Source organism: Lycium ferocissimum, chromosome 12 (assembly GCF_029784015.1).
Source record: "Lycium ferocissimum isolate CSIRO_LF1 chromosome 12, AGI_CSIRO_Lferr_CH_V1, whole genome shotgun sequence".
NCBI classification, from domain to species: Eukaryota; Viridiplantae; Streptophyta; class Magnoliopsida; order Solanales; family Solanaceae; genus Lycium; species Lycium ferocissimum.
The window spans coordinates 53219309-53241379 of record NC_081353.1 but is presented as its reverse complement, the minus strand read 5'-3'; the positions used below and the strand labels follow the sequence as shown (position 1 = coordinate 53241379).

The 22071-nt window shown below is 34.4% G+C and overlaps 2 protein-coding genes and 1 pseudogene across 10 annotated transcripts; all 3 read left to right on the top strand.

The window, feature by feature from the left end:
* The first annotated feature begins 1522 nt into the window (after window positions 1-1522).
* Window positions 1523-4494, top strand: LOC132039864 (profilin-1). The gene is made up of 3 exons (XM_059430401.1): window positions 1523-1757; window positions 3194-3331; window positions 4108-4494. Exons 1-3 carry the CDS (start codon window positions 1629-1631, stop codon window positions 4240-4242), a joined length of 402 nt encoding a protein of 133 aa, XP_059286384.1. The 5' UTR covers window positions 1523-1628; the 3' UTR covers window positions 4243-4494.
* Window positions 4495-12910: 8416 nt separating this feature from the next.
* Window positions 12911-15961, top strand: LOC132040813 (disease resistance protein Roq1-like; annotated as a pseudogene).
* On the top strand, window positions 15571-21232 carry LOC132040812 (disease resistance protein TAO1-like). 9 transcript variants are annotated; one of them, XM_059431487.1, is made up of 10 exons: window positions 15571-15690; window positions 17328-17534; window positions 17628-17834; window positions 17923-18129; window positions 18223-19168; window positions 19249-20135; window positions 20213-20310; window positions 20548-20611; window positions 20786-21043; window positions 21124-21232. In XM_059431487.1, exons 1-5 carry the CDS (start codon window positions 15583-15585, stop codon window positions 18571-18573), a joined length of 1080 nt encoding a protein of 359 aa, XP_059287470.1. In that variant the 5' UTR covers window positions 15571-15582; the 3' UTR covers window positions 18574-19168; window positions 19249-20135; window positions 20213-20310; window positions 20548-20611; window positions 20786-21043; window positions 21124-21232. The 9 variants fall into 9 exon arrangements, with proteins under 9 accessions (XP_059287470.1, XP_059287476.1, XP_059287475.1 ...); XM_059431493.1 differs by having other exon boundaries at window positions 20213-20611; window positions 20786-20833; window positions 20950-21043; window positions 21174-21232; XM_059431492.1 differs by having other exon boundaries at window positions 20213-20611; window positions 20786-20833; window positions 20950-21043; window positions 21170-21232.
* Window positions 21233-22071: the final 839 nt, after the last annotated feature.

Here is a 22071-nt window from a genome sequence, read left to right as displayed (position 1 = left end):
GATATACTGTTGATACATTGATGTTACTTGAGGAAATACTGTTATGAGCTGGTCTCAGTTGGATGAGAGTGACGTGAGGACCGATGTCCGATGTTTATCCTGGAGTCGAGGTATGAGTGTAGCGATTGCTGAGGTTGTTGCCGAAATCGTGAGGTAGCTATTACCGAGGTTGTTGCCGGAATCGTGAGGTACATGGACTTCACGGGTCCCCAATGGGTTATGCTGCTGAGATGTGATGTTCCATTATCGGAGTACATATGTACGGTGCATATGCATTGCATTCACATTTCATACATTATTGCATTGCATTGTACTATGGCTTCTATTGTGATATTCTTGTGATGTACTTGTGATATATAGATTTGGATTGATGTATTGAGACTGGGCACACTTGGATTTAGACGCTATAACATAGGTGATGACGTGTACTTGGCTGCTGGCTCGTGTTTGACTTATACCGTGTTGATTTACCTGTTTATCTTACTTTATTGCCTTGATATATGTTAGCTAGTCGGCCTATGATACCTACCAGTACTTGTTGTTTGTACTGACTTGCACTTGCTGCATTCTTTTATGAATGCAGAGTTCCAGGTGGGTTCGACCTCTCCACCTTATGGCTGATAGCTGTTCGAGGAACTGCTGTTTAGAGTCTTAAAGGTGAGCAGGGGGACGTTCGCTGCCTGAAAATTCTTCTATCTATGATGTCTTTATTTCTATTCAAAGGCAAACTTTTGAGACTATTGATGTACTTTATTACTTTTAGACTTGTAGTATCTAGTTAGATGCTTTTGTATGGTTAGACCAAACTCTGGGTGGATTTGATGTATTTTCCTTACTTCCGCATGTTTCTATATAACTATCGTCAGATTTACGTATTTTTGATCTCTTCCGCTTATTTGTTTATTTATTCATGATTTTACAATTGTTGGGATAAGGGTTCGCCTATCGAGGTGGGAAAGGTAGGTGCCCGTGTGACTTAGCGGAATTGGATCGTGACATTTTTTTTTTTTTTTTTTTTTTTTTTTTTTTTTGTATTTATAGACATGATATACAACATTATACAACATTATACACTTACTATAGATAGTGTATGAACCTGTATAAAAGTGTATAATAATATATAAAAGGGTCATTTTGGATAACATTAGAAATATAAGCCATTTCGGATAAATATTTTCTCCAAATAGACATAGAGTGCAATTTTCCCTTATATAATTATATTTGATTAAAGAATATAAATATATTTGATTAAAGAAAAGGATTTTAAAAAATTATTTTGGTGGTGTCATGGAGATGTGATGAGGTGGCTGGTGAATAATGATGCATGTCAGTTGTGCCACATGACCAGCCACTAGTGGTGACCAAATCTCCCATACTTGAATGAACGAACATAAATGATGGCAATAAGCATATCAGAATTAGAGAACGTGAATGGCACTCATGCAATCACGTCCAATCCACGGCTACTATTCCTTCACCCATCTTTCTCTCTTCCTATTTATACTCTTGTGTCTCTGCATTTGAATGAATTAAAAACAAGTGATTTAAACAAGAAACGTCGTAGGAGTTTAAGAGAAAAAGAGAGATAAGACAACAACTTAGGAAAAAGAGAAAGAAAATAAGAAAAGATGTCGTGGCAAACCTATGTGGATGATCACTTGATGTGTGACATTGAAAATACAGGTGGCCATCTCTCTTCTGCAGCAATCCTTGGCTTTGATGGCAGTGTCTGGGCTCAGAGTCCCAATTTCCCTAAGGTTAATTCCTGCTTCTCGTTTCCTAATTAATTCGGGCTAGAGATCGTTGGATTTATTAGCCCGTAATTAAAAAATTTGGGTTTGAATTTTGAGAACAGAGAAATTTTGAGACAAATCCGAGTTCTTGGTTCTGTTGTTTATTCTCGTCTAATATTGTGTTTTTGGTATGGATCTATTCTTGTATATTTTGTTACAATCACATGACGCATTGTGTTACTCGCTCTATATTGATAAAGAGGTAAAAAAGACATTTTATATGAAAATAATAGAAAGCATTATCATGAATTCATGATGATGAGAACATAATACATGAATTGTGTAACAACTAACAGGTTCTTTCAATTGTCAATCATTGTCATTACGATCAATGTCAATGAGGATTAGTATCTATGCATCTGTATGTCTCTTTTTTATTTTCCCATTTTAATCTGTTTCAGTCTTTCGCTTTTAGCTAGATCTGTCATTGATCAAGATGCTTTCTATAAAAAGTAACATTCTTGTATATTTTGTTAGGATCTCCTCATATCATGAGTCCTGTATAATGTGTTACTATCGCTTCATATATTGATAAAGAGGTAAAAACGACATTTTTATATGAAGAAAGCATTTTGAGCATGAGAACAGAACATATGAATCGTGCAACAAGTTCATTCGATTGTCATTCAAATTCAAGTCAATGTGGATTAGGATTTACTTGTCCGTATAATTTCTCTTTTTATTTTCCCATTTTAATGTGTTTCGATCTTTCGTGTTTAGCTAGATCTGTCATTGATCGTTACGTTTTCTATAAGAAGTAAGAATTGATCTTGATTTAGTCATGAAATTCAATGGACATATATGAACACGTAGTCGGTAGTCCTCCTTTAAATCTAAAGGTAAATTTATAACAAACTTATAATATTAGCGTATGGTTATGTCTTCACTGGAAATTTATAACATCCTTATCAATTGGCTCGTTTAGGAGAACCATATCTAGTGTTTTTCCAATCGTCCTATGTTTCATTTGACAATAAAAAAAAAAAGGAAGAATAATCTAAATAGTCGTTCACATAACCGTCTTAATTAATAATAGCTGGCTGATGTATAATATATGTTTAATAATTCATATGTATAATTGTGTATAATTATTGTATAATCTATGTATACTGGTTAAGAAAAGTAAACACTGAATCTGGCCAACTATTTGTGTAAAGATCCCAAAAAGATGATCAGTGACCCCCTTTTTTTTCCTTTGGCCCGAGAGTGATTATATTCGGAAAAATTTATTTCAAGCATATTTTCTAGTGGAATGGATATAGAGAATTAATATAACCAACTGCAGCTAATTTGAGGTTGATGCATAATTAATTACTAATGCTTGTGCCATTTAATCTTATTTTATGTAATGTGATCTTGCTAACAAGTGGTTTAATTTGCTGCATTTTTTGTGTATCCAGTTTAAACCAGAGGAGATCACTAATATCATGAAAGATTTTGAAGAACCTGGACATCTAGCTCCAACTGGTCTATTCCTTGCTGGCACAAAATACATGGTCATCCAAGGTGAACCTGGTGCTGTGATCCGTGGGAAAAAGGTATCCTCCCTCTTTCTCTTCTTATTATATCACTCTTCCTATCTTTCTTTCGTTTGTGATTGGTATGGTAAGAGGTGGATTCAAAATTTAAATTTGATAGATTTAACTTTTAAAACCGTAACACTTATTTTTTATTCTTGAAATTATGAAATTATGCACTCAGAATAAAATATTTGTTGAAATTTTAGTAATACATGGACAGGATGACGCGTGGTAGCAGAAGCAGAAGCGGGTCCGAATTTTATGTCAATGGACTAAAGTACAAATGCACCTAGGGGTCACATGATTAGCTCATGAAATATGATCCGCCTAAACCGCCCAGTAATTGGCTCAGCCTGTTTAGATCCACCTAAGTCAGCTTATTTAAAAATTGAATTGATTTGTAGTCCAAATTAATTCATGCGAAATCTTGGCAAAATATTTTCAAAAAGACATTATTTTTGTTTGACATGTTATATATAGCCAAAATAAAGAAAAAAAATTATCAGGTACTTAAATAATAAAAGAACAAATAAAGAAATTAAACTTAGCAAGAATTGAGGGGGTTGAGTTATAAACCGCCTTTTAGCCCAACCAATTTCAACCCAAGTAATTTTTGGCAAATTAATGGTCCGGCCAGTTATTAACTCAATCCATTTTGACCTGTCCAAATTCAACTCAACCCGCTTATTTAACACCTCTAACTACGCTTATACTTCTTTGCAACAATTTGTTTCGATTTAATTTAATTTCTATTTTTGAGTGATTGTAATTTTTATTTTTTATTTTTTTGGCAGGGATCTGGTGGCATAACCATCAAGAAGACTAACCAGTCTCTGATTTTTGGTATCTATGAGGAACCAGTGACTCCTGGACAGTGCAACATGGTGGTTGAAAAAATTGGTGACTACCTTCTTGACCAGGGCTACTAATGAAGTCTCTCTTTAAAATTTGATTATTGCAAAGTTGAATTTTGTTGTATTTGGTGATTGCATATGTATCTTCTAGGGCCAAATTGGCACTGAAGTTCTTTTTTTACTTTTTTGGAAAATAACAACCAGCATGAGATATTTTCTCTTTTAGGATTGCTACATATTTCCCTTTTGGCTCTAAAATTTACTTTAACTATATTGTGTATTCGTCATTTTTAGACGTTATATTAATTGAATTTCTTGTCTGAGAAATGGTGGCTTGGATTTTACTTCTTGTATTATTCAGAGTATTCACTTTTCCGATGTCATAACAACTGTAAAATTCAATTCCCTACAAATGAACCGTATTAAGATCAGACATGCAAATCGTGTAACAAAGTCCAAATTATAACTATATAGAAGCATGGGTTTTAGACCCATGCTTTGTCGTCCGTTGTCCCTTAAACCCATATTAAACAACACCAAACAATAAAAAAATAAAAAAAAAGTGGAACCACCATCTCTAAACTCACGGGAAAAAATGTGGACCCCATATTAACAAAATCAAGAATATAAAAAAAAAAAAGCGAACCCATATTAAAAAAATAAATAATGTCTAAAAAAAAAGTGCGAGATTTTGTATTCGTATAATATAATAAAGTTTTAGACACGAAAGACAAACTATAATTATATTAATCGTGTTTTGAACATAGTGTGTGTGTATATATATATATATATATATATATATATATATATATATATATATATATATATGCATAAAAATAGTGCAAACTAATAATGTCCAAAAAAAAAAGTGCACCCCATATTAAAAAATCAAACAATATTCATGTAATTTCCAAAGTATCTCATTAAGTCAATAATGATGGATTTATTGCCACATGTGTATTAATCCATTAGTGGGAGCAAATGAAATTGCTTTTCTTCAAAAGGTTAAGCAGTCAAACCATACAATTTTCATTCTTTTTTTATATTAGCCTGAGATCTAATCTAGCTATTAAACTGTTGTATTTGTTATTCCGCCATGTCATTTATTTGTTATGTTTACTAAAATAAATATACTATAAATATTTATATTTTAAAATAAGATAGAATTTAATTACTTTTTTATTTTTATTCTTACTCTAATAAATGTGAAAAGAGATTAATGTCGTAAAAATATATATATCAAATGGAGATCAAATAATGAATAAGGCAAATTAGTCAAATTATAATTCTAATCGACGTTTTCTTAAAAAATCATGCAAAAGACAACATGACAGGTAAACTGAGCTAAACCGAGAATATTTACAAAAATTAAAAAATAGTATTTCTTCGTTTAAATAGAAAATCAATTTCTACTTTGTTTCGTTTTAAACATGTAAAATTAATTTAATAATTAGAATTAGAATTATCCAAATCAAAATTTGATAAAAAATAATAAGTATTTTACACCTTTAAATTAATGGAATTAAAATTGAAAGCATCAACTTGATGCTTAAATATTTCTATTGTTTTATCTAAAGAGAGAAAAATAGTTTCCTTTTAAACAAATCTTCTCTTTTAAAAATATTACTAAATTTGCCGATTTTGTATTCGTAGCAAACACTAATATAAAGTTTTAGATACGGAACACAAACTACAATGTTATATTAATCGTGTTTTGAACATAGTATGTATATATATATATATATATATATATATATAAAAAGATGTCAAACACAACTACATACACATACGCACTATAATCTAAAGTGTTGGGCCCGTGCTGCGACCGTCTAGTTAAGTAACAATCTTTTATCAATTTGTTGACCAAAAATAATATTCCAATTAGAATTAATGCAGCTTCCAGTTCACTTCAGAATGCCAGGAACATCTTTAGGAAGAATCAAAGTTTTCATCTAATATTAATTTTAGTGGTTTGCCGTTTGCGGGCATACCATTCAATTAGATATTATAGACTTTCAATGGTCAATGGTGCCTAGCGACTAATTTTATGAATAAAATTGAATTGTTCCTTACACCATGTAAAATATAAGAACTTGCGAAAAAAAAAAAGTAGAATCAATTTAGAGATCATAGAATACTCTAAACAGATACATCCTCCGTCCCAATTTATGTGATATAGCTTGACTGGGCACAGAGTTTAAGAAATAGAGAAAGATTTTTGAATATTGCGGTCTAAAACAAATCAAAGATATTTGTGTGGTTATAAATCATCTCGTTAAGCGTAAAAGGTAAATTTTAAAGTTAAATTGTTGCCAAATAAAGAAATGTGTCATTCTTTTTTAGACGGACTAAAAAAGAAAGTGTATCACATAAATTGGAACAGAGGGAGTGTTAGAAAGGGAAAAAACTCAAATATATCATTGAACTATCCAAAATGGTCCATCCATGCACTCGCTAATAATTGAGCTTATTTATGTCATCGTCGTGACCAAAAGTGCACATTCATGCCACTTTCATAACAGCTCAAATCACCGATTTTACAGTACCAGATTTCACACGCGACGTCCAATTAAAGGTCCATGTCACTAAATTAACCCATCCCAAGCCCGACCCAGAACCCTTTTAACTCAAACTCAAATCTTATTTTCCTCATTATAAAAGTCGATCAAAACAAAAATCCTTAACCCTCAAACTTATTTGAAGCAATGGTATCTCTTCAGATGGAAGCAATGGTATCTGATGTCACAAACTTATTGTAAAACTTATTTGATGTAAACTTATATAGGCCATCTGATGTCAATGGAAGCAATGGTATGAGGTATCTTTCAGATGTCAACTTATATATGCCATCTGATGTCACAAACTTATTTTATGTTAACTTGGTGGAGGACTGTTCTCTCGAGCCTCTTGGATAAATGACCAACATCTACCACTCTGGAGAAAGGAAGAAGTAACATTGGGGTTTCGGGTATTTGGTTTTGATCGACTTCTGTAATGAGGGAAATAAGATTTGGTTTTGGGTTAAAAGGGAATGGGTTGGGTTTGGGATGGGTTAATTTAGTGACGTGGACCTTTAATTGAACACCATGTGTAAAATCTGATATTGTAAAACCAGCCATTTGAGCCATTAATGAAAAGTGGCACGAATGTACATTTTTTGTCACGGCGATAGCATAAATGAACCAAACTATTAGCTAATGACATGAAGGAGCCATTTCGGATAGTAATGACATATTTGAGCTTTCCCTGTTAGAAATGATAATCTGGCAACAGTGATAAATGAAAATTGGATAATTTGGTCGTAGATTTTCATTTTTTTTTTTTTTTTTCAAAAACAAACTTGGTTATACCTTACCAGGTATAATTTTCCATAGTTTTCAATGAAGGTCCTCTGTGAAGGAAATCGTTCCTATAGCATTACCTCAAGGAGACTGCGTTATCAATTTAAATATGATTTCCCCCCTCATATTCGACCATGATAGACACTCCAACTTCTAAATGAAGATGGCATTTGCAATGTATCTGAACCAATAAAGACAATTCCAGAGTACGAAAGCTTGTCGAAAGTCACGATCCAAACTAATGTAACAACATTATATGGCCATATAGGTGAACTATATCCTTGACATAACATAAAGATTTAATATTTACATGATATACAACAATCTACTGAAGGAATATTTAGCCAAGTTATCATTCTGGACCCTCTCAGGCGTTGTACAAATTTTTGCAGTTACCAACTTCTTAAAATAGTTTCTGTGTCATACTTCATTCTCTTAGACGGACCTTGGTCGATGATGGGATCAATTGGAGGCAACTGAGTCTCTGTTTGCTAGTTTTCAGATGCTTCTGCTGTGGAAGGTGGTGCATAGCCTTCCGGAAAAGGTGGGGGCGGAGGTACTGGTGGTAGCTGCAAGAGATTTTGTGCACTTTAGACGCTTCTGTTACGTGAACACAAACTTTGTAAAATTATTAAACATTCAATTTATGTTGATCGGACCCTTCCAAAATGCACTACTTTTGGGGGATCTGACACGTCCTGTTGATATTTTTAAAGAGTCCGAACAACATAGTGATTCAATAGAAAATTAAATATCATCATAATAAATTAACTGTCCAAATCAAGCCCCTGGGCTAAGAGGTTAATCACACGAGATAGTTGAGGTCAAGTGCAGCACTTGGCCACACTAAACTAAGATGCTACCTTCCGTTTCAATTTGTTTGCTGGTTTTGACCTGACATAGAATTTAAGAAAGTAAAAAAGACTTTTGAATATTGTGATCTTAAACTAAAGATATATATAATGTACCAAAATGCCCTTAAATCTTGTGGTCTTAACATGCCACGTCGAAAGTTGAAACTAAAGAGTTGTCAATAAAGGAAAGAGGCATTCTTTTTTTAACGGACTTAGAAAGAAAGTAAGACAAACACATTGAAACGGAGGGAGTATCAATTTCCAAATGGTGCAGTTGCTGAGAAATTTTTTTGGGAAAGCAAGAATAGTAGAAGCATGGTGATACAGGCTATGTCTCCACAAAATAATGTATAAGGGACTTGGTTGAGTTCCAGTTCCCTTATGCAATGCAGTAAGTGAAGGACACAGGATGTTACCGTGAAAAACTTCTTGCTCAAGAGATTAAAAACCACGACCTATCCTAGTAGGATTTCAAACTCCACTAACCGAGCAACTTCAAGTTACAACTCTATCGTAAGCTAGGAACTAAGAACTAACTGCCATAATCCCTCAGCCTTACAATAAATCTTATGTAACCTAGGAACTAACCCCCATATTGCCTTCACCCTTGCAATACTCCGATTACAAGCAACTCCACTTAGCTAACTCTAGCTATGGACCACTAATACACTTAGACTAATCCTAGCCTAATGTACCACTCAACTGCTTGAGGAAACACACTTCCAACAAGCACACTTTGAAAATTTCAAATACCTACAACCGGCTTCTAAACAAGAAGAGTAGGTTTTCAGTTTAAGCACAAATGAACAAAGATTTACAACAACCTAAAGAACATAGACTAAACTCATATCAGAATCTTGTTCTTCAGCTTGAAAGTAACTTTGTTGTTGCGATCACTTGAATTTTTCTGCGGCAGCTTTGCACAAGTTAGATTAGGTTTTTCAAGTGATAAACAATATGTTGCAACATGTTGTATATATAGTGGGAAGCATGTGAGATGGATAGATACCACTCATTCAATAGTTTGACCTAAAGCATGTGCCAGCTCACTTTTGTACTTGTGTAGTAAGTAGCTCGATTTTACAGCTGTTTCTGCTAACGGTGCATAGTACACAGAGAGCAGATCACAGACCAGGTCCCGATATGGTTCTGAATCAATTTGACAATCATCAAAACAAAAAGCACTCAGAAGAGTACCAGCTTATAGACGATGTTCCCCCTGAGAACCAGCCTCCCACTTGTTCCCCATGCGAAGCAGACCATCATTTTCAAGGCACCAACAACATGTTAGCAAAAGCAAAACAATTTCCAACTGGAAGACCAAATCTCCACACTATCAGTATACATGTCTTTTTGTTCCGCATTTCTCCCCCCGGAATCTCTTCCCCGTTCAGTAGGGGCATCGCTTATTCATTATCTCCTCATCTACTCATCTTCCCCCTTTTGGCATTATCAAAAAGGATTGAAAGCTAGTAAGAAGTTCAGCCATATTAACTTAGACTCAGAGGGGCAACGAATACGAGTAGAATTAGAGGGAAATAAGCAAGCAATAAAGCACAAGACAATGTAATTTTCCCAAATAGAAATTAGAAATCAGGAGAGTAATCTGGTCAGTACTCAAAAATATGGATTCATACTACAAATGTACCAACAGTTATGTCAGGCAAAAAGGATCAGAATCTAAGCTGAGGGAGAAACGAGACAGGGGCTAAGAAGAATTCTTGGTATTGTTTAGGGTCTGAATGAGTTTGTCAACTCTTTCATTATGAGCTTGTTGTTCCTTTAGCATTTTGTCCCGAAATTCATTCACTTTGACATTTAGTTGGTCCCTCTCTACCCGCAGTTTGTCCATTTCAGTTACTTCTTCAGTAATTAAATCTGAGGTCTCTATTCGTTTGAATAATTTTGCTTTTAAAAGAGCTTTTTCTACTTTGAGCGACTGAATCTCTACATTGGCTACCTCCTGAGCTTCAATCAAGATTGCAGACCTAACCCCCACCTTGAAAGGTAGGGCGGCTGTTTCCGAAAGACCCTCGGCTCAAGAGAGGAAAAGAGAGGAAAATAAGACAATAGGTCAGATAGGGCCAAGCATATCGAAAATAATATGAAAACAAAGAATAACAAAAGCGAGAAAGTCGTGGCAGAACAGTCCGGAAAGAAAGGAGCATTAACTACTATAGATAAATAAGATAATCAAAGTACAACGGCCCAACAAATATAAGAAATCAAATGCGAAATCAAATGGCAATAAACAAATGAGCAAAACTACAACTACTATGGTGAAAGGATAAGCCACTGGCCTTCTATTCTAATCGAGTCCTCCACAAACCTCCTATCTAAGGTCATGTCCTTGGTGGTGAAAGCTGTCATATCTTGTCTAATCACCTCTCCCCAATACTTCTTCGGCCTACCTTTACCTCTCCTGAAACCGTCCATAGCCAACCTCTCACACCTCCGCACTGGATCATCTGTGTCTCTCCTCTTCGCATGCCCAAACCATCTGGCTTCCCGCATATTATCCTCCACCAATGCCACTCCACCTTGTCTCGGATATCTTCATTCCTAATTCTATCCCTCCTAGTGTGCCCACACATCCACCGCAGCATTCGCATTTCCGCGACTTTCATCTTTTGAACGTGACATTTCTTGACTGGCCAACACTCCGCTCCGTACAATAAAGTCGGTCTAACCACCACTTTGTAGAACTTGCCTTTAAGTTTTGGTGGCACTTTCTTATCACACAGCACTCCGGAGGCGAGCCTCCATTTCATCCACCCTGCACCAATACGATGTGAAACATCGTCGTCGATATCCCCATCTCCCTGTATAATAGACCCAAGATACTTGAAACTTCATTTCTTTTGAATGGCCTGGTTATGCTAAATGAATAAAATTAAAAAATTAAAAAAATATGAGCAATTACATGGAACCACAAGAAGTAGAGGTTGGGAATGAGAAGAAAGAAAATGAAAAATAAATACTATAAAAAGAAAAATACATTTTAAAAATAAAAATAATTAAAAAGTAAAAATAAAAAAGAAATAAAAATAATAGAAATAAAAAATAAACTAAAAATCAAAAGAAATTAAAATAATAGAAATAAAAAATAAACTAAAAATCAAAAGAAATTAAAATAATAGAAATAAAAAGTAAATAAAAATAAAATAAAAAAGAAACAAACTAAAAAGTAACCCTGTAATTACAAATTACACTCAATTACGAACACCCCCCCCCTCCCCCCGGAGGAAAATTGGAGAGTGTAATTATAGGCTCTTAATTACACCTAATTCTTACCTAACTGTATCAGTACTTGATCAAACAAACTGGCCAAACTGCATAATTACACCCAATAACAATTACCTGAGTGGCTTTCCAAACAGGCCCTTAATAGAGGCAAATCAGAAAAATAAGGTTAATTATTTCTTAAGTTGTTAAGTGGACACTTTTTTCGACCTAAGTTAAAAAGTTGAGTGGTCACTTTTTTGATCCGGAGGGAGTAATTATTACTGTATTAAAGGCAAAGGATAAATCCGACCCATTTCTCTTTAATTAATTATTATTTTCCTAATGGTATCACTTCAAAAGGGTAATTTGCCATTCGTTTTTTTCACTTTACTAATTTGCATTCCTGTTTCATTTGTGTTCTTCCCTCTTTTAATTTCTCACTAAGATAGTGAAAAAGGTTAGTGTACGTACAATTTATTGAACAAAAGGAAGATTATAAAAAGAAATGATGTGAGTCCATGTGATGTAGAGTCAATTTCCCAACACAAGGAAAAAAAAATCAAAGATGATACAGAGAAGATTCAAAGATGAAGAGATTTCTTTGGGGCCAAAGTAAGCAAGCTTTCTTTTTCTTTGTGTTTGTTAATGGGACCTTTCTAAGAAGTTGTGACCCAATTGAGCAAATGATGCTGCTTGGAAATTTCATAAAGTAGTTGGACCCCATTGAACACTAATGCATGTTGCAGATGCAGTGTGGAAAAATGTATATAACTACAAATATGTAATGCTCAGAAGACTTCATACCAGACATTGACTTAAATAGTGAAAACAACTTGGATATTATCAACAATGACTAAATTAGAGTATGTCCACCATCGACGTGCTTAATGACAAGTCTAACAGATTTAAACAAAATGAGTGATTTCTCAAAAATGTTTCAATGCCTAAAATATAGTACTGTAGTAGTACTTAGATATTGTATTTATAGAACTCTCTATTTACAATCTAGTGCCAACATATGCTAAAATATTTATGTAACATGTATTAAGTACCATTTAACCTCCAAATTTTATTCATTTTCTTAACTACAATAACTTTCTAAATTGTTGTGATTTAGACAAAAGTTGTATCTCAGTCTCAAATTCAATATTTTAACTGCAATTAGAAGTATTATTAATTCTAATAGAGAATTTGTTTTGATTCCCTTTCCATTTGTTTTTCGTCGTCTTTTCCAACTTTGTTTTTTCTTACTTTTTGACCAAGTTACGTCTACTCCCCTATTTCACAAAGGTAATTTCTCACAAGAAGGTAGGGTTCACTTTTATGACAGATAGGAAGATGATTGGAAGTTTCTCCATAGACCAAATTTCATGGCTGAGAATTATTTTCCCTGTTAAGCTTCAAATATTGCTCTTTATTAAGCACCACAACAACCCAATTATGTAAGTTTTCTCACCATACACAAAGCTAAGAATTTGCCTGTGAGTCTTTAACAATATTCTTCAACAATGTCTCACGCTTCTTCTTCCAAAGTTTGCAAGTATGATGTCTTTTTGAGTTTTAGAGGTAAAGATACACGTAGAACCTTTGTGAGTCATCTCTATAATGCTCTAAAACAGAGAGGAATCCACACTTTCAAAGACGATGAGCGGTTGGAAACGGGAAAAACAATTTCTGGTGAACTTTTAAAAGCCATAGAAGAGGCCAAATTCGCGGTCGTGATATTTTCAAAAAGCTATGCATCCTCAAGATGGTGCTTAGAGGAGCTTGCACACATCATAAAGTGCAAAAATGAATTGGAGCAGATTGTGATTCCAGTTTTCTATGATGTGAGTCCATCAGATGTGCGCCATCAATATCCCCCTTTCGCTGAGTCATTTTCCCAACACGAGGAAAATTGCAAAGATGATATGGAGAAGGTTCAAAGATGGAGGGATGCATTTGTGGAGGCTGGGAAAATATCAGGGTATCATTTACAAAATTTCAAGTAAGCATTTCTTTTTGTTGTTGTTGGTGTTTGTTGCTTTCTGTTTTAGAAGGAGAAAATAGGACCATTTCCTTTTCTGTTTTTTCGGTTACAATCCAAATAATTAGGTCTCTGTCTCTACCTAAAATACATAAATATATGAATCCGAGTTATGGCAGTTGGATTTTTGGAATACGAGCCTGTTTGGATTAGCTGAATTTAAGTACTTCCTCCGTCCATTGTTACTTATCATGTATTCTAAAAATAGATGTCCACTTTTACTTGTTCAGTTTGGAGAACCAAGAAATAATTTACCACTTCATCCATATTTTACCCTTATTATTAATTATTGAGTTGGAGACTTCAATGAATTGTTAGTAGCACCACAAATTTTTAAAGTATGTTTGTTTAATTTCAACCATTAGATGACTTAGTAATAATTAGGGATGATTTAGTAAAATTTTCATTCTAAGAAATAATAATAGTTCATGTTAATTTCGATGTAGTATTATTATGAGCCATTCATTTTAGTTTGTAAATGCATAGAGATGAAATGACCAAACAGAGTATAGTCCGTTAAAACACCCTGGGACAGCTGCATTTACATATAATCTTATTTCATTTCAAAAGTTTGATTTACATAATGATTCACGTGTAGGGATGAGGTAGATTGCATCAAGAAGGTAGTTGATTACATATTACCAAAGTCGCTCCAAGTTATTTCACAGTCGTCCGAAAGCTTAGTGGGTATTGAACCTCAAATTGAGAAAGTAATCTCATTATTAGATATGGAATCAAATGATGTATGTTCCATTGGAATATGGGGGATGAGCGGTATCGGCAAGACAGAAATCGCGAATGTTATATATGAGAGATATCGTCATCAATTTGAAGCCGATTGTTTTCTCAATTGTGATGTTGGAGAAATGTACCAGAAAAAGAGACTGACATGGTTACAGAAAGCTCTGATCTAAGCTAATGGGAAAAAGATAACTATAACTAGTGAACATGAAGGTGCCATGATTATAAAGGATGGGCTTCGAAAGAAAGTTTTGCTCATTCTTGACAATGTAGAACATCTAAGTCAACTAGAGTCTATAGTTAGAGGGACAGAGTTGTTTGGTAGCAGCAGTAGAATTTTGATTACCACGAGAGACAAGCACCTGGTAATCACTCATTTGAAGGAGGATAAAGTATATGAAGTCCTACTATTATCTAAAACCGAAGCTCTTGAAGTGTTTTGCATGCATGCTTTCAAAAGAAAATCTCCAGAGAGAGATTTTGAGGAACTTTCAAGTGAAGTGGTGAAGTATGCTGATGGACTCCCTTTAGCTCTTAAAGTTTTGGGTTCTTCTGTTTATGGACGAAATAAAGAGCAGTGTAGAGACATAATTGATAGATTGAAGAAGATCCCCAATGAGGATATTCTAGGAAAACTTAGGATTGGTCTTGATGGGTTGGATAAAGATGAGATGAGAATATTCCTAGATATCGGAAACTTGTACAATCATAAACCAAGATATAACGTGGAACGAATACTTAAGAGTTGTGGTATTCTCATGATAGGAATAACCCGCCTCATCGAAAAATCTCTCTTATCCATTAGTAGAGATGGCTAAAAGTTTTAGATGCATAATTTGATAAGTCAAATGGGTCAAAATGTGTTGAGGGAAGAGTATGCAAACAGCAGAATATGGCTTCATGAGGAGGTTCATGACCTTTTTGCTGGAAAGTTGGTAAGGAATATTTTAACTATATTGATAATTTTGTAAGCTCATACTTTGTTCTGTTGAGTTTTTTGCTTCATTTTTTTAAATTCCTGGGCAAATAGATATTTGTTTCTTTCTTTACAAAAACCAAAAAAGGTGGAAAGCCTACGGATCCCTAAAGGTTACTGTTTTGAAGATGATCATGTAAATCATAGGAAGGTATTCAAGAGGATGCAAAGCTTACAGGTGTTGATAGTTAATCAAACTATTTGCTTGGATAGCGCTATTACTTATCTTCCTTCTAGCCTGCAGTGGATTGAATGGCCGAACTATCCTTCAAGTTCATTGCCGGTCTAGCTGACCCATCACGCCTCGTTGGGCTTTGTTTAGGTGGAAGTCAGCTTGTCAAACTCTGGCCAATACCAAAGGTATACTGTGCACTCTCTCTTCTCCAAAATAGCAAAACTCTAGTTTATTATATTCGCTAGGTTAATGCACGTGAATTAATCACGCCATGGTTCAAATGCTACGCCAAGTAAATGCTTCTATATACACAATTTACATCATGTAAAACTTAAAACTTGCAAATCCAATGTACAGAGACTATCCAAACTCAAACGTATTATCTCTCCAACAACTCAATTAAATCTGCAAAATTTTTAGGTGGAATGGAACTAGAACTACAAGTTTTTGTAAGGAGTGCCGCTCCTTGTGATTGGTCTTTAAATATTGTCCCCGTTTTTTACTTTGTTTTGAAAATCGGCTCCATTTGTTTATTATGCAAGGCAATTGTCATTTTTGTCCTTAGGATATAAGCCCGGTCCAGCTGTCCCTGTACAAAAGTTTTTTATGAGCACTTTGTAGTGCTTATTTTAGGTGCTTTTAAGCCAAAATAGCTTTTAAGCACTTTTAAAGTGTTTGGGTAAAATAAAAAGGTACTTTTAAGCACTTGTTTTTAAGCAAAAACAACAAAAATATGTCTATATTTGTTTTCTATAGTAACAGGGTTATAAATAACTTAAAATGAAGTACTTTATCACAAAGAATAGTAAAGAAACAGTTGTCATGTGAAATACTTTTGATGTTTTGATTTTAAATTTTCAAAATATTAGATATCAAATGGTGATTTGTTGCAAAGTTCTCGTACAAAATAATGGAATAACAGTTCTGAACAAATTGCTACAATTATAGAACATCTTGTATATAAACTCGCTTTTTTGCAATTTACATCTTCTAATTATAATCTACGAAATAAGAAGCTTGAAATAAATGCGTTGATAGTTCAATGCAGTAAATTAATCAGTCCACTATTTAAATGCTACATTAAATAAATGTTCTGATATCCACAATTAAAACCAATTTTTTTTTCTAATCACTCGCTTGAAAGTGGATTTAAAACTTACAAATACAAACTTCATAAAAAAATCAGATGTATAACCTCTCTCCGTGTCAGCTTTCTATTCGCAATTAAATCTTCAAAATATTTGGATGGAATTGAACTAAGTCGACAGCCACGTTCTAAAATGAAAAACTATATCACATAGAATTGTAAAGAAACATTTTTCATGTGAAATATATTTAATTTTTTGATTTCCAAATTTTTAAGATATAAATATCAACTGGATTTCGTTGCGAAGTTCTCGTACAAAATAATGGAATAATAATTCCGATAAAATTATTATAATTGTAGAACATCTAAAATATAAACTTGCTTTTGTGTATAATTTATTCCGTGAAATTATATCTAATTACTAAAGAATTTGCAAGCCCTGGGAGACTCCCTCACGGCATAAGCCCTATAAATATTTAATTTTCAATATTTTAAAAAAGTAAAATCTAAAAAAAAATACATATTAAAGTGGTTTTATTTTCATTGTTAAATTAAAATGGACAACGAAACTTTTCCACATCAGTGAGCATTGTGAAAACGGAACTTTTTTTTAAGCCTTCTCTTCTCTTTTCCACAACCTTCTCTTCTCTTTATTTCTTCCCCACAACATACTTAAGCTATCTGGTATATCATACAAATATTATGTTTTAATTTTTTTTTCTCTAATTAAAGCAGAAATTGGGCAACTTGAAGCATTTGGATCTAAGTTGTAGCTTTGGATTGACAAAAACCCATAATTTTGGTGATATGCCAAAATTGGAGACACTAATTTTAGAGAGTTGTACGAATTTGGAAGAGGTCCTTCCCTCTCTTGGACATTGCAGAATGCTTACATATTTGGATTTGTTTGATTGTCACAAACTTAAGAAGCTTCCAGAATTGGTGGGTTCTCTTCTCTTTATTTTTTACACATAAAATAGAATTGCTTATTTCATAGAAACATTATGTTTTATATTTTGTTTTTTATGGAAACAGAAATTGAGCAATTTGAAGCATTTGAATCTACGCGGGTGCGGTGGGTTAACAGAAACCCCTAATTTTGGTGATATGCCAAACTTGGAGACACTATATTTATGGAGGTGTGAGAATTTGGAAGAGGTTCATCCCTCTCTTGGACATTGCAGAATGCTTACATATTTGGATTTGTCTGATTGTCACAAACTTAAGAAACTTCCAGAATTGGTGGGTTCTCTTTATTTTTTACACATAAAATAGAATTGCTTATTTCATAGAAACATTATGTTTTATATTTTGTTTTTTATGGAAACAGAAATTGGGCAACTTGAATAATTTGAATCTAAGCCGGTGCGGTGGGTTAACAGAAACCCCTAATTTTGGTGATATGCCAAGTTTGAAGGCACTACATTTATGGTGGTGTAAGAATTTGGAGGAGGTCCATCCCTCTCTTGGACATTGCAGAATGCTTATATATTTGGATTTGTCTGATTGTCATAAACTTAAGAAGCTTCCAGAATTGGTGAGTTCTCTTCTCTTTAATTTTTACACATAAAATAGAATTGCTTATTTCAGAGAAATATAATGTTTTATATTTTGTTTTTTATGGAAGCAGAAATTGAGCAATTTGAAGAATTTGAATCTAGGCGGGTGTCGTGGGTTAACAGAAACCCCTAATTTTGGTGATATGCCAAACTTGAAGACACTAAATTTTGGGGGATGTAAGAATTTGGAAGAGGTCCATCCCTCTCTTGGACATTGCAGAATGCTTACTCATTTGACTTTGTCTGATTGTCACAAACTTAGGAAGCTTCCAAAATTTGCTACCATGGAATCTCTTGATAAATGCACAAGTTTAGAAGAATTTCTAGAAATCTGTGGAGATATGCGGCGCTTAACAAAACTGATCAAAAAATCTACTGGTATAAGAGAATCATTTAATCGCCTTCATCCATTGGGAATCTGAGCGACCTCACTGAGCTCAATCTGAAAGGTTGTGAAGATCTTGTAAGTCTACCAGACAGCCTCTGTAATTTGAATAATCTTAAACATCTTGATCTTCGTGGCTGCAAAAAGCTAGAGAAGCTTCCAGAAAACATCGGTGAATTGCAAGAGTTAGAGACACTTGATGCAAGAGAAACTGCAATCTCCCAACCACCTCCGTCCATCACCAAGCTTGGCAAACTTAGTAATATCAATATTTTGGGTGGGCTTCCTGAGGATTTAGGATCTTTACAATCTTTGAAAAGGCTGGATGTTAGTGGAAGTAATTAATCTTGCTTACCCAAAAGCATCAAAGAACTCTTAGGGCTTAGAACCTTAAAGTTCAATTTCGTAATCTTAATGAATTTCCAGAAGAGCTACCCCCAAATTTGGAGAATTTATATGCAGATTATCATTTAGCCTTGAAGAGCACCAGAGATCTAGTAAATCAGTGTCTTAAGTTGCGTTCTCTCCATATATCATGGTCTTGTCATGAAAAAACCGATTATGGAACTGTCTCAACTTGCCAAGTTAATGTGTTGAAGTTGTTACAACATTTTCGCAGGACATGTATCCAGGTTTTAATCTCTCCCTCACATATATGAATGTTGAATATTCTTGTCAAATTGATTTCCATTAATAATGATTTCTGTTGCAGTGTGACTTCTACCAAAGGGATTATTTTCTTATTTCTTTTCCTGAAGTCAAAATTCCAGAGTTGTTTTATTATCAGTTTATAAATCAAAAAGAGATCTCAATTGAACTGAACCCATCTTGGTATACCGATAAATTCATGGGTTTCTCAATATGTTGCAATCATAATGACAAAAATTTGGTAGCTACATTGGTATGCAAATCTGATCCTGAAAGAAAACATTCCTTGAAGTATAACTTCCTTGGATATTGGACCCTATTTTCTTCTATCAATATGTGTTGCATCTACATACCATTTGAAACATTGTGGCGCGCTTCTGACAATAAAGAAAGGAAAAACCCAAATGATTATTGCCGGTTTGAGGTATCTAAAGAGTACGGGGAAACATGTTGGGGAATTCGCCTGGAGTATGAAAATAAAGATAGGAGATGCAGAAGGAAGCAACGAGCGATGCAAAGTTGCAAACTCTTTCCAGTTCCGAGAAAAGATACTGCGGCAACAACTGAAATTGAGCAACTAGAACCATCACACACTTCTGGACATTTGCAAGCGTCTACTGATCATAACATTGCAACAGACATGGGACTACATTTGGGATATGAGAATGAAGATGTAGAGGTGGATCAAGAAGCAATGGCAGTTCAAAAGGAACATGAATCTCAAAATGTTGAGCTGACTAGAGTTTGTGATAGCCCATCAAGGAAAATGGGTGATGCTTCAAGAAAGAGAAAGAGAAAAAGAAAGAGAAATAGAAACAAAAAGAGAAAGATAGCAGGGACAGATAAGACTATCTTCTCTTATTTTACCAACAAGCACACATGATTTTGATTGGATCATGAGAAACCTCTTCCTTTTCTAGCAAAAAGGGTTACCCAAAGGAGAAAATCGAGGTTAGCATTGATGATATCGTGAGAATTCTTGTGTTCATATGTATTTTTATTATTAATTTCATGTTTCTTGGGTGTAGGAAGCATCTATCCAATCAGTTATTCAAAACAAAGACGACATAATGAGGGAGCAATTGACTAAAGTCAACATCAAAGCCAAGTGCGAGGAGCTTTGCAAGTAAGATCTTGTTTCCTTGAGACAAAGATCCCCTTTTAGTTTTGAGTAGGCAGAACCATTCGGTTTTGGTTCTTCTCCACGGGTGATCCAAGAATTTTTCCTATTATTTTTTCAACGGAGATTTTGACATAGAAGGATCTCTTTATTTCTTCACCGCGGGTTCTCGCATCAATTTTCTTGAGAAAGATGCTTGCTATTACTCGAATCGTTCTTCAGTTTTATTCCTTGATGCTTTAGGCCTCTGCTTTTATGTGTCTTTCGGTAAAGCTAAGATCAAGGTACCTGGTGATATCATTCTCAGGTAACAGGGCAATTCTACTTGTTTTAATTTTTATCCTTGAATTGTACTAGTAAGGGAACTGAAAATTATTTACTCCGTAAATGATTAGTATGAAATAAATTAGGAAAACGTTTCTACCATTTGTACATAGCCTATACTGTTATATACTAATACTCCATATGGTTTTGTCTTTAGGTTGGTGCTACCTCGAGTGAAGAGAAGTCTGAAACCAGAATCGTCGTGGTATCATCTTACTCTTGGAGGAGCAAATTATTGATATACTGCAAAGTTGGTTCATGTTAAGATGACTTCCAAAGTGGCATATATGTTTGATCACTGTGTCAATGTGGTTCATGTAGGGACATGGCTCTTGACTTACTTCCTCTTTAATCCCTCTAGTTCTGAATGACAAAAGATATTTGACAAAAGCATTTAACTAGGGCATGCATCCAGGTTTTTATCTCTCCCTCACATATATGAATGTTGAATATTCTTGTCCAATTGATTTCCATTAATAATGATTTTTGTTGTAGTGTGACTTCCACCAAAGGTTTTATTTTGTCATTTGTTTTCCTGAAGTCAGAATTCCAGAGTCGTTCCGTTATCAGCTAACAAATCAAGAGAAGATCTCTATTAAGCTGACCACATTTTGGAATATCGATAAATTCACGGGGAACAAAATATGTTCGAGAATTCGCCTGAGTATGGCGAAAGAAGCAGCGAGTGACGCAAAATCCTGAGCTCATTTCGATTCCTCAAAAAAGATATTGCAGTAAAACTTAAATTGGCTGCTGGAGGGTACTTGAGAAACCAGATCCATCACTCACTTCTAGTTCACGGGCATCTGCTGAGCATGACATCGCAACAGACGGGAACTACATTTAGGCTAAGAGAATGAAGTTCTAGAGATGGATCAAGCAGCAATGGTTTTGTTTTGCATCAAGTATCAGGTTTGTCCTCCTTGACTGAATACGTAACTGCAATATATTGGATGGACTTGCTGAGGATCTTGAATCTTTGCAATCCTTGCTATATGCAGATTGTCATTTAACCAAGCTGAATTCTCTAGATTTTTCGCATTCTCGGTGGACAACTGAAACATCAGTCCTCTGGAAATAAGAATTCAAATTGCATCTATGAATAACTACATTAACATTAATTCTTCAATGGTGCCATTGTCTACTCCATTGTGAGGTACCTTTGTAAGTATGCACTGTTGGTGGCAGCAACTTTTTGAGTCTTTGTTTCATGTTGAATATCGTTCTTAGTGGAGCAAACATGTAGGTTTCTGATACGACCCCACCTTTGAAGACATATTTTAGAAAGAAAAAAAAGCGTGAAAGGGGAAATAGAGATTCTGGAACTGCATGGGAGGTGGAACCAATCAGCCAAACTTCAAGAAACTGTCTCCTGGATTCTCTCCAGCAGTTACCAATATTCCAACCACTATTAGATTAGGCTTTACAGTTTTTTAGTTATTT